Raw genomic sequence first — 26,651 nt, 5'->3', positions numbered from 1 at the left:
CAAGCAAATTAAACCAAAAACTGCTTTGAATGTTGGTTCAGTAGACTTCAAGCCAAGGAGAATAAAAAGAGTAGGATGTTTGTGAAACTGCTTAAGATCAGGGATTTCATTTATAATTCAATCTAATCAAACTTTTTAATAATGCAACACCTCTTATTTGTGCCCTACTGATAAAAGATATTAAATTCCCAAATTAAATAATGGTCACGAGGGCTGCAGCTACCTTCAGCGAACACAAAGACCTGTCCTGTAATTGACAAGGGCTCACAAAGAGATCAGGCAAAGCAGAATCTTGAATGAAGAAACCAAAGAAATGAAATAAAATACTATACTAATATCCAAATAGCAGACTCTCCCTTAAAACTACTAAAAATAAATTCCACAATGAATCTTCTTCCCATACAGGTGTAAGAAACTGAAGCTTGCTAAAAGTTAACGATACTTAAAGACACCTTACCCCACCAAGACCAGGGGGACCAGGAGGACCAGGTGGACCAGGAGGGCCTGGGATACCATCATCACCATCTCTGCCTGGTGGGCCTGGTGGACCCTGTTATATAAAAAGTGAATTAAGTCAGGGTTAGACAGACTCCGCAGAAACCTAAAGAAGACCTCAGAATACATGTGGTAAGATCAGTTGGTCAGAATGTACAAGTGGTGTGGAAATTTAAAATGCCATATTTGCCACTATTGACATGGGTCTATTTTAGAAGGAGGTTTAGTAGCTGGTGTCTGAAGAAGACACAAGACAGGATAGTTCCTCTTGGAAGAGGACTATGTCAGCCACTGGATATTAATTCATAATGGAGCTCCAGTATTCAAATGAAGATAAAAATTATAGCTAAAATTTATAGCTATAAATTCATATGGTTAACAGTGCACAGTGATGTACTGTGTATATTGATTGTCAGTTTCTGACTGATGAACCTACTCAATTGTTTTGGTATGTTATGTGTGAAAAGCAGATTAATTGATATGATAATTAATAGTTATTTTATCACAGGGTAGAAAATCCTGCAGATTTCCTACCATTAACACTATTTATGTTGTTAAAGTAATTTACTGACATAACCCTACCTCTAATAGATTGCTTGAGTGGAATACATTTAAGTCCGCACTTCTCGATGGATACAAGGTATAGGTATTTATATATTGATGAAAGTGTCATATAATGAAACCATGTGGCTATACATGCCACGTAAGCATAGCAAGGAGATCTAAGAATACAATGAATAAAATGCAAGCCTAACTTGTACATTTATTAATTTAGACAGAAACATGTTGTTGGCTGCTGTTTAACTATTATTCCCAGCCTAGATAAGAGATCTTACTTGAAAAGCAAACAAAACATGTTAAAAAGAGAAGGGCCATGTGGTGGTAGGTAGATATATTTCCATTATGTATGTGTTGGACAGGTCAACTAAAAACAAAGATAGACCATGCAAAGAATATGGCTGTCTGTTAATAGTTCTACTTTCTTAAAGGATAATCTTGACCTAAAAAGAATATTGATTATATATAATAATGCTTATTCACTTTCTGTAAGGCATTATTTGCTTAAAAGGTAGGCAATTATCTGGATACATAATATCCTTATAAATTGTCAGTCTCCTGTAGTTTCTAATATGTACTTATTAAAATATGGGCCAAAGCCCTTTAATAGTTCAAAAATTACACACCCTTTCTCCACGTGGTCCTCTATCTCCAGTTGGGCCCTACGAGGAAGGTAGAAACAGCACAATAATAAATGTCTAGGCAATTTCCAGTGAATGAGCAAAACATTCTTGATAATAATTCGTCAGTAAGGCTGTGTTATTAGAAAGTAGCTATAAAAATGGCACAATACAATAGACAAAAGTATTTTGTTTTTATTATAATTACATGTAACTTTTTTAAACTGGGAGATTGGAGGCTATAGTCTCTAGCATTAGGCCAATATTATGACCACTATTTTTAGAAAGATGATTTCTGTGGATAAAATTATCATTTTGTAACATCGATAACAGCATATTTATATAGTCAAAGCCCTTTAAAATAAACTTTTGTTTATCACCTATAATTAACATAATACTCATTCCATCTCCAGAACAAAACCAAGTCTTTTCTTTTCCTTTAGTATGTAAATCACCAGTTTTGTAATATAAGTATAATTAGAGATGACTCTGGAAGATAATAAAGCTTTGCTATCTTACACATCAAAGCTATTTTACTTTATGGTTTAGCTAATGCATATTCATGCGGGCAAAATCTTGACAAAGTATTTTCCTTTTGTAGTGTACCATAAATTTAGTTAAACTGTAAGTTATCACTGATCATTTCAGGTACTATGGAGAAGTATTGGATTCTTACCTTTCTTGCACTTGCCTAGAAAAGAATAAGTAAAGGATTATTATGAGGAAGATTACGTAAATTTTAAAATGGCTTCCATTTCCATGTAGTGTACAAACATACCTACAGATTATATATATTATGCATTACTATTATCTTAATATTTCAAAGCACAATTTTAAATTTTACCAATAAATAAAATAAAATACCTATAGAACCCAGATATATACTTATCTGTAATTATGCCTCAAATTCAATTCATGAACTAAGAATTTGTTCATGATAATCTTGCAAATGATTCCAAGGGAGTGATAAAATTCTCTAGCTTGGTGAAGTCTTCTAGTTTGTAGCAGCTGATGCTGAAACCCAAACTTCCACTGGATAATTTACTCTCTTTTCTTATGGGTGTTCGTTTTAGGGTGGTCTTATTCAGTAGCCCCGCCCATTTCGGAAATTGGGGTGGGTACTTTCTAAGGCAGCCAGAAAGGTTTGACTACCATAACTCCTGATGATTATTTTGGAAATTCGGGTTGGTCAATATCAATACAGCCTCCTTTTCCTTCCCCAGAGAAGACATTACTGTGGCCAAGGCAATCAAAGTCTAAAATAACAAATTCTAAAAATAATTTTACTCACCTCTTGTAAAGCTATAGAGGAAAGGGGAAAGAAAGAAATAATTATTAGTATTATTTCATTGATCACTAGCAGTGACTAACAAATGGGTATATTAGTCTATAAAATTGACTTACCTAATTAAAGGACAATTTGTATTTTTTATTAAGAATATTCTAATGACAGAAATTATGCACATCAAAATTATGGCAGGGATCAGCAGGATGATTTTTTTTCAATATTAATATGTAAATATATTTTGAATTAAATTGTTAATTATTTACTACTTTATAAATGCTGTGAAATATTAATGTGTCTAAAGGATACTTCTAATGTTTAGTAATTAAGATGCTATATTGCACAGGTGAATCACTGAATATGAGCAAAACCAGTATATTGATGAGGAAATAATTTGTATTAGTTTAGACAATTTTTGATACTTAAAAATTTTAAAAGGGAGAAATTTAGGAAAGCACGTTACCTAAAGTTTTTTTCTAAAACATTAACATTACAGAGTTTGTACCATTCTTAATGTCCTTTTTCAAAAGGTCTAATTTGCAAATAAGTCACCATGAAAATGGATTCATTTGGACATCTGAAATTTTGCTTTAAATAGGTTCACTTAAGTTAGGTAAGGTCATTTTACCAATGTGTATCACTTTTGTCCCCGAGGAAGAATTGCTCTGTATAAATGGAAAAACTGTGGATTAAAGATCTAGAAAAATAATGGGAAAAATACACTAAAGGAATATCCTCCCCCTTTGCCATAATTGCTATAAGCTCTTAAAGACTGAATTCCTCTCCTACGGTATAAAAATTATAGGTTAACACAGGATATAAGGCCAAGCTGGCAACAAAATGAATCACCCCTAAAAATTGCTTTAATTAGGTGGCCAAGAAGTGTGTCATTTGGAGTGGGAACAGCTGCTGCAACATTCACAGTTCAGGAGGGTGGACCACATCCAGCACTGACATTTAAGGGCAATTTATGAGAATTACTTTTAAATTAGGAAAATGATATGTTTACTTCATTGTGTTCATCAGTAGGAAGAATAATTATGCCTGGACTTGATTAACGGAAGTTCTTATGATTTTGGAAATTTGCCTTTTAATTATTCAGACTGAGCCACTTTGAAGAATGTGTGTTTGGTAACTTTTATTCAGACTATAGTTGGATGTTGATCAGAAGGTGAATTTGCCCTTTGTACCTTCAAACTTCCCTAGGTCTATTTTCATCTTTTCTCTAGGAGACAGCTCTTTCCCCCTGCCACCCTCAGATCTCATTAAAAAAAAATGAACTTGGTAATGTGAATTTGTTCAACGCAACTATTCCTTAGCATTCACAATGTGTATACTAAAAGTGGATGAAGGGAGAAAACACACATACACACACAAATGCATCAGTAATGATGCAGTGGTAGACACCGTGGCATGTGGGTGGAGCAAACTTTTAGAGTGTTGGGTGTGGCCAGATCCCCCTCTTACCCCATCAAATCAGGATCTTTGGTAATTAGTCAGCCATTTTCAAGGCAAAACCAGACTGATTTTCTTCATTCTATCTTGACATGGAAGTCTGGTCATAAAACCTACAGCTGGAAAGCAGCCTTGGAGTCCTTCCAATTTCTATCCTGCATTTTAGAAAAGGCTCAGTTTGACTTGCCCAAGGTCACATGATAAATTATTGGCATGGGAAAAACCCGGGTCTCCTGAATTTCAGATCAGTGTTGATATTTCCCAACTTGCTATGTTCAGAATGCCTGTCTTTGGGAACATATTAAAGAGATAACTCTGGCTCAACAAAAGGCAGGGCAGATTTTGACTAAATGTTACCATTTCCATGACCAGGTAATGAAATGAGAAGCTAATTTTACTTTTCAAAATGTATCCATTTTTCTTCCCAGGATACGCTGACTAGCTGTTGGGATTGGCTTCAATGAGAAATGCAGATCATTCTCTGTATAAACCTGTGGAGTCTTTAAGTGGGGATTCCATAAACCTTAAGCCCTGGACCCCTGTGCTCTCACTGTCCTCCCTCCAGAGGGCGCCTGATGGCCATCATCATCATCATCATCATCATCATCATCATCCAGACCAGTCTCAAAACACCCAGAAGAGAAAAGCCTTTAGGGGGTGAGTTTTTTTTTTATTACTAAATTAAGGGCTTTCTAAACCAGGCCTCAAGTTTCACAAGGTGGGCATCAGTGCAGTTTTGGGGCCTTTTAGGCGGAAGCCTTTGCCTTCCTTCATCATGTCAGTTAATATCTCATCCTTAAGGAACAGGATTTCTGCTCCCTTTGAGCTTCACTAACTGGAGGATCCAGATCAAGTTAACAGGTTCACTCTGAGTTGAGAGAAAAGTTCCCTAACTTTTGGCGAGAGTCGAACCTTTTTTGTTTTCATTTCTAAAGTATTTTCCATGTTTCTCATAAATGCCAGCGTTTCTCCACATGCCAGAGAGCCTTCCCTCCAAGCTGTACCTAGAACTTTGTTACGTTTTCCTTTTCAGACCAGGTGCCCACCCATCTAACTTCTTTCCCAGACTGCCCGAAACAAGCTGAAGGCACTTACATTGGCATGTTGCTAGGCACGAAGTTACTGCAAGCAGCAACAGAGTCCGCGTATCCACAAAGCTGAGCATGTCTACCACCTAGACATGCAGACTCCTTGTGTCGCAGAGCCCCTGGGTCACCGGCGGAGGTATCACCTGGCGGGCGCAGGCATACAGTCGTGGCGAGTACCTCCAACTTCGCCGAAACCTCCTGCCGCCTTGGTGCTAAAATAATAAAGCCCGGATCTGCCCTATTTATACGGCCAAAGTTTCTCTGGCCCGAGGGTGCTTCCAAAAGCGCTTCCACCAATGGGAGGGCTGGGGCTGGGGGCCCGGGCAGCCACAGCTGGGAGGAGACTGCGGGGGCGCAGAGGAGGGAGCGGAGGGGGGAGGGACGTGGCCACGGGGCTGGCTTCTTAAATTGGTTCCATCCTTTTTGAGGACGTGGACACTTTTGAGGCTTTCAAGGGGAAACTCTGACTCGCTGTCTGCATACCTCCGCCCTCCCCATCTCCCCCGGCCCTCCCCCGCCCTTCCCAAGTTTGGAAACACTTCTGTACACGTCGGAGAGCTCTGCTGACACCGACGTGGGCAGAGTTCGCAGATCCCCGGGCAGCCGGGCAGCTGTAGAAGGGACTGGAGGCCAGAGATCAAAGCAGGAGCTGTCCAGCTCTGCCTACCTGGTGCCCCGCGGGCCACCGGCAGGGTGGAGGGCCGGCGGACGCGGAGAGGGCAGGGGACCAGGGAGCAGGATCCGACTGCGTGGCGCAGCCCGAGGCCGCCCTCCCTCCGCCCCCTCCACCCCGCCCCCACCCCCGCCCAGCTTTTCTCCCTCTCTGGGGCGTCTGTGCGCCCACTTTTTCAGCAGTAACGCGCTCTCTCTCTTCTGGCTCCGGGAAAGGGTGAGAGGGGGGTTTCAGTCGGTGGAGGGTTTACTTGGAGTCCGAGGACGCCCACGGTTGGGAGGGTGGGTAGGGAAGCGGGCATCCAGCACCAGGGAGGATGTGCTTTGCGCACACCAGACTAGACCGAGCCACGGGAGAAATCATACGACCTCCTCACTTCCCTCTGTTGAGGCTGATTCTAAACCGAGGCTTTGGGGATTATCTGGCCCTGCGAAGTGACTGCAACTGACCAACACGGACTCCTTTCTAACTCCGCAGTCTCTTTCTGAGGTTGCGGTGGAAAAGTCCACCCCCTCCCCTTCGGGTTTCCAGTCTCCCCCTCCTCTTCTCCACAGACTCCTTGTCTGGATTTACCAGCTACAGCCTGAGCCTAGACTCAGATAAGCCCCCAGTGAGGCGCCGCCCGCCATCCCTTTTGTCCTCTCTGCCCATTCACCGACCCCACACTTACGGGAAACGCCCCAGCACCTCCCAGCTAATCTCCACACCTTGGAGAAAACGCCTAGGGCATCTAGAGGGACTTCTAATTTGAGTTTGGGATACAGGCTGTCTTCTCTGGTAACACCTCAAGCAGAGCTCCCACCAGCGTGGGGTGTTAGTTCTCTCCCCAACACCCGCGTTAGGGAGAGAGCTCCTTCTCCCCTGAGGACCCTTCCCACTCTCTGCTCCCCACCAGGGAGAGGAGAGGACCCTGAGGCATTGGAAATGAGAGGCCAGAACTCTTGAGAATCTAGGATACTGAGTGCAGTCAGCTTCAGTGGATGGCCCTTTCCCCAACCCTTCTGAGATGGCATTCCAGGTCCAGAGGAAAGGCCATTGGTCCGGGCTGTGCCTCTGCTTGCTCAGCACCCCCAATGAGGCAGCCATTCTCTCCCAGAAGTCAGCGCAAAAGGGGCATCTTTAGGTCAATTCTGTCTCCACCAAACAGAAATGAGTGGGCTGTAGTTCCTTGCTAATCTTTTTTCCTTTCTTTCCCCCATCTCTCCACTCCTCCTTCCCCCTGCCACCTACTTGAAGGAAGAATTTCTGCCGAACTCTATCAGTAACTGCTATAAACCAAAGGGATTGAATATTCGTAAACTGGTTGCTTCCTCTAAGCTTATAAACAAACGAACAAACAACAAAGTTAATGGAAATAAAAGAGAACAACCAAAAACTATAAAAAAAAAAAAAAAACCTCTTCTTTTATTCTAATTAAGAGCACTGACTTGGGAGATAACTTGAGAAGACTTTTTGAAAATGTAGTACATTTTTTGGAAATGTGATTATAATTTCCCTTTTAGCATAACAAAATGCTCAGCAAGGTTTTGAGAATTCGAGAAATTCAAGCACACATTTATAAACTAAAGGAAACATATCTCTGCAGAGTAAACTGGTAACTGGAAAAGCATTCCTGGAAACTGATGCAAGTACCAAACGCTGCCGGGCTCCCTCCCTGCTGATGTGGCAGGGTTTGAAGCAGGCAGTCCTGAGCGTTTGGTGGGAGGCCCTGGATCTAGAGGAAACAATGAAAATGGAAAAAACTGAAGGGGAATTTTTCTTTTTTAAGCGGGAGACAAAGTTTTGTTCCAGCAGCTTTTACACATTATTTTGCCCTTCTCTTTCTCTTACTCATCACTTATTGGGGAGGATAGTTAATTAAGTGTTTGTGTTATCGGAGGAGTTCTTTAATGCTTACATTTAGGTCTCTGTTAAATATTTTGTGCCTCCAAACAAAGCGAGAAGCTTTGTGAGTGGATAGGGGTGGGGCTGGGAAGAGGGCTGACTCAGAGCCTAAACTGAGTGTCCTGGCAATGGCTGTGATGATGTATGTGAGTTTAGGGGAAGACTAGGTGACTGGGTGGGGGGCAATTGTAGACTGAGTAAGAGGAAAGAAGAGTAAGGGAGTAAAGTGGGGTAGAGGCTGAGGGTGGAGGAGTGGAGAGAAGGAAGAAGGGTAGTAGAGATCAAAGACCTCTACATTTTGCTGTTACACAGTTAACACCTGGGTTCCTATTCCTAAATCATTCTCTGCTGGAAAAAAAGATGATCACTTTAGCTCCCTATAACCCACAGATTACAAACTGGGCCACACCCTAAAGTTTGGCAAGAGGAGGGTCGAGAGTCCCACTGATTAAAAAAATGCAGGGCAGCCTGATAAGACTATGCTGTCTTATGCGTTTATTCCTTTCTTTTCTTTGATTAAGCATCAAACTGACATCTCCTTTCAAACATTTTTGAGGATCCAGTCTGTGGAAAGCACGAATACTACACTATCTTATTCTAGTTCTAGTTAAGTTGGTTTTTTGCTAAGAAGGTATTAGCTGATAGTTAAGGTGGTAGCCGAGAAGGTTTGAAGGCTGACTTCTGTCTGTGATATTTGTTTGGAAGACATGGAGATTCCTGCCCTTCATCACATCTTTTGGGTCATTCGGTTCTCGCTGATTATTTAAATAAGACCAGATGAATATTCACTCAAGTACTATTTAGTGTTGTACCAGGCATTGTGCTAATTGTTGGGTATATAACATGGTTATTGCCCTTGGGGGCCATACAGTCTGTTGGAGATTAAGAGTGTGGGGAGTACTGCGATGGGGGAGCACAGGGTGCTTATGTGTTTGGGGGATGATTAGATGGACACCTAATCTAGATTTAGGTGGGTGGAATCAAAGAGGGCTTCCTGGAGGATGCAAGAAGCTCAAGCCTTAAATATGAATAGGATTAGAAGAGATGAGGGAGAGATCCGGGCACAGAGGCATTAGAAAACTTGGAAGTTCCGAGGAATGGAAGCATTTCAGCATGGTGGGTTTGTGGAGGGAAGTGGGGAGAGCAGAGGAAGGAACTGGAGATGAGATTGGTGGATTTAGCAGGAGCCAGATCAAAAAGCACCCTTTCAGCTGTATTCTGGTGTTTGTGTTTTCTTGACTATGTTATGGGGAGTGTTTGGATGATTTTAAGCAGAAAACTTGTGTAATGAGAGAGTGCTTTTAAAAAAGATGACTGTGGCTGTAGTGTAGGGAAATGATTAGAAGGAGAACACAGTGGAGACAAAGAAACCAGTTAGGAGGCTGTAGCAGTAATTCTGAAGGAAAACGATGGTGGCCTAGGGTAGTGCTGGTAGAGTTGGAGAGTAGCTGGCAGATTTTGTATATATTTTGGGAGTAGAAGAAAAAGACAGACGTTTGGTTGTGGGGAGTGAGGGAGAAGGACTCAGGGAGCATCAGGAAGTTTCTTGGCTGAGCAACTGGCTGCCTGGAGGTATCGTCCAGCAAGCAGGGAAACATTTGAGGAGGGGAAGACTTGGGGTGAGGGAGGGGAGGATAAAGAAGTCAAATCTGGGCATGTTCAGTTTTAGGTGATTGTGGACCATCCAAGTGGATAGGTCTCATAGATGATTAGATATTTAGGCCTAAAGTCCAAAACGTGTACTGGGCCTAGATTTATCAATAAGGGAGTCAGCAGATTACTGATGTCATGGGAGTGGATGAAATCCCCCACGTTGTACGTGTAAATGGAAGAAGTTGACAATAATAAAACCTAGGACAAAAGCCTGAAGAACTCCGGCATGTAAGCAGTGGACAGCAGAAGAGGAAAATCCATAAAGGTGACTGAGAAGGAACAGCCACGTGGGATGGAGGAAAACCAGTGTTTCCATCACAGAAGGCAAGGAAACAGGTTGTTTGGGGGAGGAGAGCAAGAGAGGTCAAGTAAGGCTAAAAAGATGACATAAATTAGCAAATTGGAGATCACTGGTGACCTTGGTGAGGGTGGTTTCAATGGAATGAAATCCTACTGAGAGAAAGTGGAAGAGTGAAGAAATAAACACATCTAGAGTAGAATTTAAGTTACATCAGGAGTATAACAGGAGTCGGGAGAGAGCTGGGATATAGTTTAAGGGTGATGTTAGGATTAATATGGAAGAGAATTGTGTGTGTTAGAATGAGACCATCCAAAGCAGATGTTTAATCTTGATACAGACCCCATTTTAAAGCCTTCCATTGAAATGTTCTTCTCCTTCTTTAGGTTTCCTACATTATATTTCTCCTCATTTGCTTTCTATTACTGAAGCAAGGAGCACTTAAGTGCTTGCAGATATTTTTTTTTTAAACTTGGTAGTGAATGATCAATTTTTTTTCAGGAGATCCCTTTAAAATGTGTAGACAGAGTCAATTTATTTCATGGTTTTTGAATCCCAGTTAATCTGGGAGATTCCTCTGGGATTCAGTGCCCCATTTTTCATGTCTAGAAATATGAAATAGACAACCACTTCTTTACTTAAGCACGCCTCTGAGTATTCTAGAGTGTACAGATTGTATGGATATAGGTGTTTTGTGATATTTTGTTACTGACTATTCCAAGCCCTGTAATTCAGAGGGATATATTAGGGCACACAAATGTCCGCTTTTAAGTCCACCTTTTTCTTTGAGAAGATGCTGATTACATTTCTTCAGCTAGTTCCACATCTATCCTTAAATTGAAGAGCACCAGAATGCTAATGCATTCCAAAAGTCCACTCTGGGTTCTTAGGACTTTGGTTGGCTTGGTTTCCAGACTTATATCTTTCAATTCTTTTCATGTGGCTGAAAGAAATAAGGAGACTTCTGCTTCAGTTACAGCTGAAGATTCTGGGTGTTGGTAATTGATTGATTCACCCATTAAGTTGAATTGAGATATATTACATATAGAAAAAGAATTACAAAGATTTAATTATATATGATACCATATTTAGAATTTATATAATTTATATTTCGTCTTTTAAAAATAACTAGCAAATTAAGTTAATGGTATTACTGACAAACTCTTTAGAGTTTAAATTTGATTTTGACCTTTCGAATTCTCTACTTGCATAGATAATCTTCCAGTTAGTTAATGTGACATCATAACTACCTATTATATAGTGTGTTAAGTACTGTGCTAGGAATTTTACATAAATTATCTCAAACCTCCAAAAATCATTATCTAAATCTTGGTGGGGTATGTTTTATTATTCCCAAGTTTACAAGTAAAAAAACTGAGGCTTAGAGAGATGAAGTAACTTGTCTGAGGCTTCCCAGATATGCTAGAATGGGTCAAGCCCATTCTTGGGCATGGATCTGTTGCCTATTGTACATTTGCAAATGCCTTGTACTTCTAATATCTAGTATCTATCACCATGATAACTGATTAATTAATTAAAGGAGCTAGTTGTTCATTGACTGGCTTCATTTAAATGTGAGGTCTTTAATGACAGAGACAATGCCTATTTTATTCACATTTCCAACTCTAGATCCTAGTACAGTGCCTGCTGAATAAGAGATGCTCAACAAATATTTACTCAACAAATGAAGACTGATTTGCATGACATAACTGGAGAATATGGAACTAAATGTAAATTCTGGTTGTTTTCTTCACTGATGGTTTACCATTTAACCCGCACCCTTAAAAACTTATTTTTGTTAATAGGTAAGAGTGGCAGTCAACATATGAAATTTACTTGAATAATACGTGAATATATTTTAGCCAACTCACCTGATAATAGCACCTAATTATTCCTTGATATCTCATAAAGATTTTATTTTATTAAGTCAAATTTATGAAGGACGAAGTGATTGAAGAATAGGGAAAAGCTAATTTTATTAATGATAAAGCCACAGTTTTAGAGTTGGAAGATAATTTAGATATCATCCAAATCATAATCGTAATTATAGTGTGTGGAATCAGGATTCGTTTTCCTACCATATTTCTAATGTCTGGCAGATGTCAGTTACACATCAGGTATTCAATAAGTTTTAGTTGCATGAAATAATACATTTTATAAATGAGAAGACATGCCTAGAGAGGTTATGTGACTGGTAGCTTATGGTAGACCCGTAACCAGGGGTCACCTGATTCCCAGTCTCCTGTTCTTTTCTTTAAATTAAAATAATATCCAGCATTTGTCTGGAATATTTTGCAATATTTAACTTTTACAACAATCTGAAAATTAGTTATGATTTTACAGAGGATAAATTGAGCCTCAACAAAGTTAAAGGTATTCTCCAGATCAGTAGTTCTCAAAGTGTAGTCTCTGGACCAATAATACTAGTATCACCTTAGAACTTGTTAGAGAGAAAAATTGCATGCCCCATCTCAGGCCTACTAAATCAGAAACTCTGGCTGTGGGTTAGCAGCAATCTGTGTTTTAATAACCCTCCAGGTGATTTAGTACTGAGGATTGTGACTGTTAAGTTAAACTTGAATTAGATAGATCTAAATCTAGTATCATGGAGAATAGCTGTGAGCATAACAGGATAGAAAAGTGGGAAAGTCCAGTTAAGAAAATGTTAATTCCCTTATTCTCCTTCACTCCAAAGAGCCTCCTCCACATCCATTTTTGCTCTCTAATACATCTGTTGACTTAATATGTCTTTTCTTGATTCTCCTTGGTTCAAGAGGATGGGTAGCTGAACATTCTGAAAGCCTATTAATTGTTCTTTACTCACAGTATTTTTTTAACATCGAAGGAAGACTGTTTTTATCCTTTTTTTTTTTTTTTTTTTTTTTTTTTTTGCTGATCCAGACTTTATTTAAGGCTATTAGGGTAACATAACATTTACAGTGGAAAAATGTGTGTTGAAGGATATACCTTAACTCTTCAAGAAAGCTGAGTGTGATTGGCCTAATGGTTAGAACTTGGTGCTAATGAAGTCTGGTTTGTAGCATCAGTTCCCCTCTGGACCAATTAACTTCTCCCTGTTTCAGTAGCTTGGAATTCACCGCTCTGTGGACCTGGGGTGTAATTCCCTGGGTAATTAAATAGTTCAGGTGAGGCAGGAAAGATTCATGGTTTACTGCAAATCCATTACTCATTCTAGAAAATGCTCCCAAAAGTCCGGGTGGTGTTTTGAAACATTTTATTTCTATATTGACATCACAGACATATATGCTTCTATTTCCTGTAGTTCCCATATCACGTTTTGATACTTGAATTAACATGGCACTCCACAGCCTTAATAAATGGATTTTCCTTCTGAAGCACCCAATAGAGTAAGTAAGAGGATAGATCTTCCCAGAACTTCAGAATGTGCAATATGCTGGTCTAAAACAATCACGGAAGTCATTGTATTTGCCAGTGATTCCCTACTGGGTTTTCTGACAGGCTCCTTATGTTACAACTGTAGCCACTGAGGCACAACTGCAAACCCAGTCCTGCCTAGACTCTGGAAATAGGCCCTGTCCTTGTACATGATGAATTGAAGAAGCTCCAGTTCTAGCGTTTTCTAACTACCATTCATTGGATTTGACCCTGTGGCACTCTTCTTTTATCTGGGCTTCATATATCCGAAACCCAGTCTACATGTTAAGCCCATTCTTACAACATATGTCTTTATCTTGTCTTCTTGCACCTGAGTTCCTCTTTTGATAATGTGCTTGTTTCCTCTCTAATTGGCTTTATTCACTCTATTCACTCATTCATGCATTCATTCACTCAACAAACCTAATGTCTATGCAAGATACAATGTTGGAAACTGGACCTGAGATACGATCTTGGCAACCCAACCTTTTCTGACACCCTGGAGACTGGAGTCCTGCCCCTAGACTTCAGCACCATGTCTCCACATTCATGTCTGCTACTGTTGCAGACCTACCTGCCTGTATCTGCTTCCTCAGGGATCTGTATTCCAGCACCTGCTGCGACACCTGCATTCCTTCTTGCAGGACCTCACTGATGGCACTCCTGTCTTGGCCCAGCACATACTAGTTATCTCTGTGCTTTCCCTGCTTCTGTCTTCCAGCTGTTGCCTGCAGCTGATTCCATTGCTGTTGCACCTGTTCCCAATCTTCACTTTTCTCTCAGAATCTCCATCTGCAAGAGGAGGATGGGTTTTACCAGTTCCTCTAGCCACATCTTGTTTTGGATTGCATCCTCAACAATCAGTGATGGAGTTCCAATTGTGCCAGGTACAGATGCAGGGATAGAGGGATAAGATATAGATTACAATCTCAGGAGACATCACAAATGCAGTAGATCCTCCCCATTTGTGAGGGGACAGAGATATTTCAGTTTGAGGTACTTAAGATTTTAGAGAGAAAATAAGGTTATAGAGGGATTAAAGGCAGGCCCTTATAAATCTTTGTATCATCTCTAGAGCATCAAGACAGCATGGTAAATGAAGAGAGTATCAGTGACATTTTTCACATCTTAAATTACTAATAATGGTTATGGTACAATTGCTTTCCATTTACCATATCTTGCTCAGTAGAAATTTCTCAGGGTCTTTCTCACCCTGCCATTTCAATGAAACGCCCATAAATTTGCTTTGCTTTGCTGAAGATAATATGCATGTGAAAGGATTTTTCCCCCTGTATCTCTTTCTCCATCCAAATGTGCAGTGCCTTTCAGATATCGTGATTCGAATTGTTGACTCCTGCATCCTCAGTCCCAGAGATAACTCTCTAAAGCACATGCCATCAGGCCCCTCTCACACAAATATCACTTTCCTCCTTCCTTGCAGCTGCAGGAGTACCATTTTAAGGTCCTGGTTTATGTCTCCTCAGATTCCTTATTTCCTGAAGCCTCAAGGCAAAAACCTCTGTTACTGCCATGCCATCTGCTTTACTTTACTTTTTTATTCCCAACACCCAATTTCTTCTTTTTCTAATTATCCCCAACAGGAGTGACTCATAATTCTTATATACTGGAACTAAAAAAAGTACACAAAACTAAATCTGCAAATACTGAAATCCCTTGTTTACTAAAATTTGAAGTAAGGGCAGTTCACTAATGGGGAGGGATTACTTTACCTAACTGGAGAAAATAAGGCATTATCTCATTAGAACAAAGATATTTTGCACTTATTCAGTGTACAATGTATTAACAAGGTTTAAGGGAGTCCATAAGGAGGATCAAAGAGCAAGAAGTAACTGATTCTACTTGGGAAGGTTGAGCAGGGAAAGGGAATGTTGAAATTGACTCTTGGAGGAAATTCATCAGGCAGAAAAGTAAAGAAAACCCTTTCTAGGGAGATGGTACCACATGTGTAGAGGCAGGTGACATTTATCATAATTTGTACTCAAAAATAATTAATGTTATAACAATTATTATCAACAAGGTGTGTCGTGTGCTACTGGTGTCTAGTGGATAGAGGCCAGGGACGCTGCTAAACATCCTACAGTACACAGGACAGATTCCATAATATGTGATCATCCACCTCAAGTGTCAACATTGCCTCTGCTCTATAAGGTAGGTCCCATGAGACCTGGAACCTAGCCTGTCTTATTCACCCCTGTGTCAACAGAACCTAGCATAGTTTGAGGCAGAGTTGGTACTCATTTAACATTTGTTGAGTGAATGGAGGCATGAAAGAAGGGGGAAAATGTTTGGGGAGGGAAAATACATATTCAGAGTTAGAAGTTAGGGTATAGTTAAAGAGCAGTGGGAAACTAATAAGGCTATTGATAAAGTAGAGAGAAATTAGGAAGGGCATCTTGTGCTATCTTAAGGAGTCTTCTTTTAATGTATAGTCCATGGAGAACTGCTCCATGGAGGGTTTTAAGCAGGAGACTGATGCCATCTGATTTATATTTTAGTAGGATGACCAAGCAGTGAGGAAAGAGCCTGGAGGCTGGGCAGTCACTTAGAAAGGCATTGTAATAGTGCCGGAATGATGAGGGCCTAACCTAAGGCTGAAGCAGTGAAGATAGTTAGAGAGAAGAGGGCAGATTTGAGAGATATTTAAGACTTAGAATTCTTAGGACTTGGTGATCAATTAAATATAGAAAGTGGGGGAGAAGTTTCTGCCTTGGGCTGCTAAGTGGATGTTGGTATCATTACCTGAGATGAGGAAGATAGGAGGAGAAGCAGAATTTGTATGTGTGTGTGTGAGCTTGTCTCTGTATACTCATTAAAACATTAGCTTATATCAGTACACTCAACAGACTTTTGATTAAACAATTTCCCAGGCACTAAGGGTATCAAGGTAAATAATTCCAGTTTTTAAGAAGCTAACATGTTCGTAGCAGCACTGTTCACAATAGCCAAAAGGTGGGGACAACCAAATGTCCATCGACAGATGAGTGGATTAACAAAATGTGGTATATCCATACAATGGAATTTTGTTCAGCCATAGAAAGAACGAAGTAATGATACATGCTTTAACACAGATGAACAGCAAAAATATTATGCTAAGTGAAGGAAGCCAGACATCAAAGGTTGTATAATGTATGATCACATTTATTTGAGATATCCAGAATAGGTAAATCTATAGAGACAGAAAACATACTGGTGGTGGCAATGGAGAATGACTTCTTAATGGGTATGGGGTTTCCTTTGATGATGATGAAAATGTTCTGGAACTATATAGTAGTTATAATTGCATGACACTGTTGGATGTACTAACTGTATTTTATACTTTAAGATGGTTAATTTTATGTTATGTGAATTTCACCTCAATAATTTTTTTTAAAAGGAAACTCGCAGTCATGAGAAAGGTAGACTAGTAAAAACTATGGCAAATCAATGTGAGCCATCTATAATTGTCTCAAATAATACAAAATGTTCTTCAAGCTGAAGAAACTGTCCAGAAAAAGCCTCAGTGGCTATGAAAGCCCATGGCAGGAGCAGGGAGCAAGAAGGGATTGAAGAGACCATTTGCTCTATTTTTATAGCCCTAATTGCTGCACTTCATGTAAGGTGTAATGGAGTTATTCCAGAGATCTAAAGTGGTTCCATCAATGTCTTGTGACCAGTCAGTGGCAAAGGTCTGAAATAGTACAGTTCATCATTTCTTGGAACTTGAATCTTTTCTTTCTGTAGACTTCATCTCCAAAATATTTGTAGAAAGTAAAGTCAGAGAATGATAGTGATAAGTTGAAGGATTACAAATAGAAAAATAATGGAGAAAGAATAGTGGAAACTCATGACACAACTTAAAATTGAATGGCCTTTAATGTTTTAGACAAATTTCCCAAAGAACATTAAGGAATCTCCACTACTTAAGTTGTTTTGGGAAGTAAAGAGTGGGCCAAAAGATGCACTGTAGTGACCAATAAGGAATTGGCAGAGTGGTGTCACAAGTAACTGAAGGTGTTTTCCTAATGTAAAATTACCATATTTACCCCCTTATTTTCTACACATCTTTTACAAGATAGAATGTTGTTTAGTACAGGTTTACAATACCTTCCAAATATGGTAATGAAGAACTGGAATCACTTAATAGTTAGGATAGCTCCATCCTCAACATTGGAAGAAATATTACTTGACCTACCTCCTTCTCAAGGGAATCATTTGTCCATTCATTCAGCAAATATGTATTGAATCAGAGGCACTGAGAAGAGAAGGATGCTTAAGACGAAAATTGCCTTCAAGTTGCTCATAATTTAGCGGGGATGTGTGAGAGAGAAACAAAACAATGTGATAGAGATCTTTTTGCGGGAAAACAGAAATGAGGTATCTAACTTTGCCTGAGAATATTAAGGTGAATCCCCAAGAGGAGATGATGAGTCCTGATGGGTTAGAGTTTGTTAGGTTGGCACTGCATGAAATAAACAGGAATATATAAAATATATCACCATGGTTCAATCGAGTTATTCATTCATTTATTAAATACTAGTTTTATGCCTACTCTGTCTCAGGCACTGTGACAGGCATTGATAATCTAAGGTGAGAGAGTTCCTGCTTCATAATCTTATAGTCCAGCAGAAAAGACAGGCATTAAGGCATGTCTGCATAATAAACTAATGAATCCTCTGACAGGAAATATGTGGGGTGCTATGGGAGTACATGGCAGGGGCCCTGACCTGGCCATGGGACATAGGGAAGAACTCTGAGGAAATGACAGACTCAGAACTAGAATGGTGTCTTGGTCAGCTTGGGCTGCCATAACGAAATACCATGACTGGGGACTTAAAAAAAAGGCATTTATTTCTTACAGTTCAGGAGGCTAGGAAGTCCAAAGTCAAGGTGCCTGCAGATTTGGTTCCTGATGAGAACCCTCTTCTGGCTCACAGATGGCTGCCTTCTTGCTGTGTCCTCACATGGAAGAGAAAGAAAGAGAGAGCTCAGGTCTCTCTTTCTCTTCTTAAAAGGACAGTCATCCCCTCATGAAAGCCTCACCTTCATGACCTCATCTAAACCGAATTACCACCACAAAGTCTCACCTCCAAATACCATCACACTGGGGATTAGGGTTTCAACATTTGAATTTTTTTTGCAGGGTGGGGGGGACACAAACATTCAGTCCGTAAACAATGGGTGCCACGTAGCCAAGGGAAGGGAGATGGGTGAGGTAGGGGTTGAGTTCATAGAGGGTTATTCCAGGTTATCCAGAGGACAATCAGGGAGGGCCTTGAAAGGCATCTTAAGGAATTTGTCTTAGCAGCAGTGAGAATCCACTGAAGATTGTTAAACCTTAGTCCAAACATTAACCCTAACTCTCACTCTAATGCTAACTCTGATCAGATTTTGTTTAGAAGGATAACTCTGTCTGTGGGCTAGAGAATGGATTTGAGAGAGGAGACTGGAACATGACCCTTTAAGAGACTCTTCCAGATAAGAGATGAATGGTAGTGGGGCCTGGGGTGATAACATTGGGCGAGAAGAGAATTAGGTGGTTTTGGGATGTGAGAATCAGAAATGGGTATACCTACCAGATTTCTGCCTTGTTGTGGTAACATTTCTGAGACAGAAGAGTGGATCTGAGCTTGTGAAAATTATAAATTCTTTTTCAGGCATGTTGTGTTTGAAATATCTGAATATAATTTCCCATGGCTGGAACATGTGGGCTGCTTGCGGTAAAGAATCACAGGAGAAGCGGAGAAGTAGGCAGTATCCATGTCATGGAGGACAAAGGGATATCTTGTAAGGTATGGAGAATCACTGAGGGATTTTCAGTAGGGCACTTTTGTGTTTTAGAACTATTATTCTGGCAACAGAAGAATACATCATAAGGAGCTGATACTGGAGGCAGGTGGTTAAAAAGCTGCTATATCACATGACACGGTGGTGGTAGGCTGGATGGGAGAAAGAAGAGGAGAATCATATTTCAAGGACACATTCATAGAATTTGTTGTGAGAATGTCAGGATTAAGAAAAGAGTTGTGAATGATTCCTAAATGTCCTTTGGAACACTGAGTGGATGATGATGTCATTAACAGAGATGGGGAAAGTAGGGGGAAAGGCAGAGTTGTGAATTTGAATGTAGATTTGCACATGGTATCTTTGAGATGGTGCAGGATGCCCATCTGCTGCTGACTAGCAGGCAACAGCTGCTAGTTTCTGTGACATCACTACTGGTAGCCTTATTAATGCTGGCTTATTTCAGTTTCCCTCTGTAAGTCCTTTCTTTCTCTTGGTCCATAAAGATGAGCCACCTCTTCTCTCTGTACACTATTTCTCTGAGAAGACCTTTTATCAAGGAGTTAACCAAATATCACCACTCTAATGTAAGCACTACCACTAAAGGTTGATTCTTGTTCTATGAACTCAACATTAGCCTTATATATACAACTAGGTCTAGATATTTCTATTTGGATGTTTTGTCATTTTCTCAATTCAACATACTCACATCAAAGTTTTCCAAAATTCTTTTATTATGTCCAGAATCCATATCATTTTTCCTGAATCTCTTTGTGCATTAATGTTCTCCTAGTCATACACATCTGAAACTTCAGGATCATCTCTGGTTCTTCCACAGTCGTCATTCTCCAAATTCAATCAATCATAAATTCCTATTCTTTTCCTTTATGCTACTTGTTTTCAATCTTTCTTATATTGTTATCCCCGATGTTCTAGTTAATAAAAAGAAAAGAAAAACACTTATTAAGACCCTACTGTGTGCCAGGTAATCAAAGGTGCTCAGAGTGTAGTACCACTGGAGAGGCAAATACGTAGACCTACAAATACCATTTAATATGATACGGAATCATTGCTGAGTGCAGTGTATAGTGGAGGTCCTAATCATTCAAACTATGAAAATCAAGGAAACATTTACAAGAGAAGAAAAACCCTAGCTGAGTCTTGAAAACGAATAGGAATGGCATGGTAGAGAAGCAGAGAAAGATGTAGCGGTAGAGGGCAGAGCATGAACAAGAGAGTTGAAGCTTAGGAAAGGTATGGCATGTTGAAGCTACCCTCTATAGTTAGTATGGCTAGAATACAAATTATGCAGCAGAAAGTGGCTGGAAATAAAGCTCAAGACTGACCAGATCAATCATCCTAAGTAAGGAATGCATCACCCTACACCCAGATTGCTATCCCAGCTTTCGAGCTGCTTTTGATGCCTCTAGTCTCTCACTCACGTGACTGACAAAAATTTATTTTATGTGGTATTTAGAATGAGCTTTCAAAGTGCTGTCATGTATATGACCCATTTACCCATCACAACAACCCCTTGAGGTGGTAGCAAGCTGAAATTAGTAATTTTCTCAGTGTTAACAAAGCTGAGTTTAGGCCCTAGATCTTCTGTATCATATTGCCAAATGCTTGCCATTTGTCTATGCATTTTGTGTATTTCTGTCAAACTCTCTTGTATACAAAGCTATGATTATCATCCTATTGCTCAACAACTTTTATTAGCTCCCTATTATCGTACATTAGCAAGAAAAACTTCTCTGCTTGACGTTTTCAAAGCTCTCCATAATTTGGAACCATCCTACATATTTAATCTGATTTTCTACTTCTCAAGAAAATTTACCTTTGCACTTCGGTTATCAATTGGTGCCTAATAAACTAGCCCAAAACTTAATGGCTTAAAACAAATTCTTTATTTATGGACTGGGTATTCAAGTAGGGTTTAGCTGGGTGATTATCGTGTTCTACTTTTTATTGAGTGAGGTCACTCAAGGTTCAGCTGGCAGCTGGTCTGGTCCAAAGAGTCCAAGATGGCTTTGTTCATATATCTCTTGCCTTAACAGAGATGCCTGAAAGCCTGGGCTCAGCTGGGACTGTTGACAGAAATGCCTACATGAGGCATCTCTAGCACAGCAGTCAGTTTTCATATTTGGCTCCCACAGAGAGCGTTCTAAAGGACTAAAGCAGAAGCTGCAAGACTTTTTCTGTCTTAGCCACGGAAATTACACAGTGTCACTTCTACCTCATTCTGTAATCATAAAGAGAGCCTCAGTGCTAACTGAGATTCAGTAGGATGGGATTACACAAGGGTATGATTACCTGGATGTATGGCTTATTAGGGAGTAAGCTTTGGAGACTAATAAACACATTCAGCTTTAGTCAGCTTCTCATTGCTTGTGCACACGCCATAGTTATTCCTGCATCTGGACCTTTACCCATGTTGATCTTCCCACAGATTCCATTCCACCTCTCCTTTGGCTTACCTAAATCCTACCAGTCTTTCAAGGACTGTTCAAGTCTCATCTTGAGCATTTTGAATCTTTCTCTGAATACTCTTGTGCTCAAAAAATCTTCTCTATATTTAAAATACAATAGTATTTATGGTCTGGCAGTAGGTCTAGAAAGGAGGAGACTGAGTTGGAGATATTTGGGGGGAAGAATCAACAGGGCTAGATACCCGTTTGAATGTTGTGGGCTAGTGACAGGAATCAGTCAGAGATGTTGTAGATTCGAACCTCGATAGGTGAGAGGACTGAGCTACAGTTTACAGAATCACGAAATACCAGATGAGCAGTGGTTCTGGGGAAAAGATTAATTCCCTTTTGAACATGTTACTTTGGAGGTGTAGTGGAAGAGCCAGATGAAGGAGTCTTGCAAACAATAAAGGGAAAGGAGTGGAGATTGGGAGAGAGGTCAGAATTAGAGAGAGAGATCTGGGATCCGCCTGGTGAGGAGGTGCTGGTTGAAGCTGTGGGGTTGAATAAGCTTGCCAGAGGAGAAGTTGTGGAGATGGAAACCAAAACAGCCAAGGGCAGATCTGAGGGGCAGATAGGAAATGCAGCAGAAAGAATATGAGGATCCAGAGAAAGAACAAAGAGACAGGAGGAGACCTGAGAGTGCAAAGCTCCTTAATCCAAAGGAGGAAGGCAAAGATGGTCAAGTATTAAGGCTGCAAATGTGTTTAAGAAGCAGGGAATAAAGAAAACAAGCGAACTTTATCATGAAGAGGTCACTGGCCACTGATCTAGGAATCATTAGGAGGAAAGCTAGACTGGACCTAGTATAAGTGGGTGGTAGGGTTAGGAAGCAGGAGAGTAGTGAGACAGACTGGCCACTTTTTCAAGAAGTTTAGCAATAAAGAAAAAATAGGATATCCCCTGTAATAGAATTACAAATAGAACTCTTAATGATGACCATTCTTCTCTGATGCTGGTCATTATGTGGGAGTCGTGTGTGTGTGCGTGCGTGCGTGCGTGTGCATGTGTATGTGTGTGTGTTGGCGGGGGGAGGTATATATTATGTAGCAGTATTTTACCAGCCAGGTTCTGTATTAAAATCACCGGAGGACCAATTATACTCTTTAAGGCCCCAAACCAGACTTACTGACAGAATTTTTAGAGGTGGGTCCCAGGCATCTGCAGGTTAAAAAAAAAAATCTTACAGACACTGACTTCAGGGTTTAGGTATATCCAGGGACCTGGAGCTTCACAAAACAGTTGATGTCTTCATAGGGGGTAGGGCTAAAATGAAATTAAGTTTTTAAAATGGAAAATTGGGAAATAAAAACTACAGTAAGAATTCAAGATGTAAAAAAGTAAACATAGAAGACAAATATCTCTATATTGAAGACAAACATTTTAGTAACAACAGAAGAAGTCATATACTTCAGATAGACTTTTTTTTGCTTCAGCAAGCAACATGGACAGCTTTATGAAAGTCTATCATCAGAATTCCAAGCCATTTTCCTTTTCCTCTTTTTTTTTTTTTTTTTTTTTTTTTTAAACTGGGCTTGGGGAGGAGAGTAAAAAGAATGTGGTTTGTGAGGCCAGTTAAAGCTCAGAAATTATTTCAAGCCAAACACTTTTTCTAGTCTGCACTTTTTGAAGTCTGCAAGTCTGGATATTGGGGGCAGGGGAGTGAGGAAAACTGTCTGTGGAACCATTTGTCATTTCCTGGGAGGAACCCTACCCTTAACCCTTAAGGGAACCACATTTGAATACACATACTTCTGGGATATGACCAAGAGTAGGTCCAACCCTAGCCATTTTCTTTCTGTATTTCAGATTGGTGTTTTCCTAACCTACACCTCAGGGGAAAAGAGTGGCTTTCCCTGAAAAAGAAGCAAATAGCAGTACCATTTGGGGATGTCAGTGAGACCAACACTGTTGAACTCCTTTCACACTTTCTTATGACAATCCAAAACACAGACACGAACAGTGTCACATTTTATTAATCTTATTTAGATATGAATTTGACTCATAGTGTTATGCTGTTTGTATATGTTCATAGGTAAATCTTTATCAAAACGGAGTGTTTGGCTTTTGTTTTGAACTAGCATGACAGGAAAGGGTTACAGAAGTCTGTCTCTTCTTGATGTTTAACAGCTGGTAAGAAAGCACAGCCTCTCCCTCAAGCTCAGCTCAGTCATATAAGTAACTCAAGGCCATCACCATCCCCCACTGCCTTGCTTCTCTTAGTAAAATTCCTTGCAAAAGTTGAAATCCGGTGGTAAGCAAAGGAAGCAGCTTTGGTTCATTAGTTTGGGGAGGACAAAGGGTGAGATTGTTGTAGTTAAAAAGGAGGTTTTAAATGCAACAACTGGTATGCAATCTCCAAGATTTCATGGTTGGAGTGTTGTTCCTGAAAAGGAATAATTCAGGATGAGGAACAGTCTTGGCCTTACTGAGAGCCTGAGCTAGAATTGGAAGCCCCAAACTAAAATCACAATCAAGTCTGAAAGCTGGGCATCTTCAATTACATGAACACTACTTGGCAGCTTTTTGCTGTATGCAACTTACAGTAGATAACAACTTCCACTGTGACTCTAATCAGTGTCTTACAGAACTGAGCTTGCTCGATACAAATAAACAGGGACACAAAGATGAAGTGTCCACAAAATGGCACACCCTTGGGTCAGCATAATAACCACTTAGGTTGTAGAGAAATCCACATGATTCATGAGGTCCTTAACTAAACACATTAAGGAACTACATATTACATTTTCTCCAAGTCAGAATAAGTGCTTTAAATAGCAATCAGGAAGGAGAGGTCGAAATGTTGGTCTCTGAATGGCCTCTCTCTCTCTGTCTCTCTGTCTCTCTCTTGCTCTTTCTCATGAAGATAAAGTGTCAGTGTGTAACCCTCATCTTTTGAGTAAAATTAAGTCCCCAAGGAAATAAAAGGAACTCATTTTTCATTTAAATCCAAGGACAGCTGGGTGGATCCAACACACTAAAATGCTCACGTGACAGCCATAGGACTGATTTAAAAGATAGGAGTTGGGAAGAGAGAAAGAGACAGAAAGGAAGAGAGACAGAGACAGAGAGACAGGGCACAAAAGTTTTATAAATGCATACACTCTGCTATGGAAAGGGACGGTTGGTTCCTGGGATGGAGGCTGAGGGCAGGTGCCCTCTGTGAGGGCGCCTCTGTTGAGCCACGCTGGCTTCTTGCTGGAAGGGAGGGCTGTGAGACCACAGCTGGGCTGGGCTCCAGCTGGTCAGCTATGTGGCACTGCTGCTATTGTTGAACAAAATTCTTTCCTCATTACACATCTCTCTTCTCAATTTGATAGAAAGTACAGTTCTTGGAATTTTTCTCTTCATGAACTTGAAGGAAATCAGAAAAGAGAAGCTTATTTTCTCCTCATTTAACAAAGGACTATTTGCTGAATCGGTAGCTTGAAGCTCCTTTATATAAAATTAGCTCTAAGAACACAGAGAAAAGAAACAAATTTGATCAATCTTATACAGTGAATCTTCAAGCAAAACCCATAATTTACCGGTGGTGATGTCTGATAGGGCTGATTGGCTCTTTTTAATGGACTCTAATTCTGTGGCGATTTACTTTAAACTGGTTGTCTGAATTTAGTAAGTCTAATATTGTTCCTAATCATATATGTTAAGGGAAACTTCTGGAGCTGGAACATTAATCTTTTTTGGCAAATTATTAAAATCCCGGCAAGAACAGAAATGAGATGGGGTAACATCCTCTTTCAGCCTCATTTCTTTTATCTGTAAATTGGGGGTAATATTTTTTGCCTATACACATAGAATGATGAACAGAACCATTATTTGTGAATTCACCAATTGCTCTGGAAAATCAAATGGGAAGGCTTTATATTATAAATCAGTGATGCTCAATCAGGGTGGGGAAGTTGGAGGAAGAGGAGTGGTAGTCACCTAGGTTTTTAACTTGAAGAAGACTGCAGCCAGACTTGAGGACACCAATTCATAATCTCTCCCCTCAGTTTTAGGGTCTGAAGCTTCTAATTCCTTGTTAATATGGCCCCAAATAAGATAGAATTTTGCATGATCAATTATCATTGAGTTGGCACTCTTGTGTCTTTAACAGCTTGGATAGTTCAAGCCAAAACAAAATCAAAAGCAAAAATAAACCCTGTTTTTGCCAAAAGCCAAACTTAAAAAAAAAAAAGATTAAAAAAATGGGACTTGTAGCCCAAATTCTCTAGAGCACTATGGCTGTGGCAGTCTAGCCCAGTGATTCCGACAGTGTGGTTCCTAAACTGGTAGAATCAGAATCACCTGGGAAACCTGTCAGAAATAGAAATTCTGGGCCTCTTCCTCAGACCTACTGAAACAGAATCTCGAGAGGTGGGACCCAGCAATCTGTGTTTTAACAAGCCTCTGGGTGATTCTGCCCCACACTCAGGTTTGAGAACTACAGCTCTAGTCTAATCCTGCTGGCAATTTTGTCACATCAACTGTTTGAAAAATTACAATGGTTGTTGTCTCTCAGCCTCTACTTCTCACTCTTTCTAATCCCTCCTTTGCATTGTCACTAATTATCTTCCTAAAGTGCCGTTTTAATCATATCTTTCTTTCTCTCAAAATGTCTCAGGGGATCCTATTAACTACTACATATGTTTATACAGATATTGTAGCTAAAAGGGGTCCTCATTATCAAATCCAACCAACTAGTTTTACAAAGGAGACTATTCTGGGGCAGAGAGGTAGAGTGGGGATGCCTGGGCAAGTCAGGTGATAAATCCTGGACGTTGAATCAGCATCTTATACCTGGTTAAAGTGTGCCTGAAGGCAGCTTTGGGGACGGGGAGATACGGGAGAAGAGGGAGATGACAGGAACAGGGAAACAAGCAAACCAGGGTGTGTGTTTAGAAGATGCAAGAAATCTCAGATCCAAGCCTACTGCTTTTAGTTAGTTAGGATGGTCAGACCCCTTTTTAATTGTCTTGGTACTAGCTCATGGGGTATATTCGTTTGCTGGTGCT

The 26,651-nt window shown here is 40.1% G+C and overlaps 1 protein-coding gene across 1 annotated transcript in view; it reads right to left on the bottom strand.

The window, feature by feature from the left end:
- COL1A2 (collagen type I alpha 2 chain) overlaps positions 1-5,696 on the bottom strand; it is a 36,031-nt gene extending 30,335 nt beyond the window's left edge. The window contains exons 1-5 of the mRNA XM_007105299.4: positions 5,509-5,696; positions 2,965-2,975; positions 2,350-2,364; positions 1,680-1,715; positions 458-550 (exon numbers count right to left, since the gene is read on the bottom strand). Of these exons, the coding sequence (XP_007105361.1) occupies positions 458-550; positions 1,680-1,715; positions 2,350-2,364; positions 2,965-2,975; positions 5,509-5,578 (225 nt within the window). The 5' untranslated portion in view covers positions 5,579-5,696. The remainder of the gene's footprint in view (positions 1-457; positions 551-1,679; positions 1,716-2,349; positions 2,365-2,964; positions 2,976-5,508) is intronic.
- Between the last annotated feature and the right edge of the window lie 20,955 nt (positions 5,697-26,651).

Source organism: Physeter macrocephalus, chromosome 5 (genome assembly GCF_002837175.3).
Source record: "Physeter macrocephalus isolate SW-GA chromosome 5, ASM283717v5, whole genome shotgun sequence".
Lineage (NCBI taxonomy): Eukaryota > Metazoa > Chordata > Mammalia > Artiodactyla > Physeteridae > Physeter > Physeter macrocephalus.
Note: the sequence above shows the minus strand (reverse complement) of the source record. Positions and strands in the feature narration are given on the sequence as shown.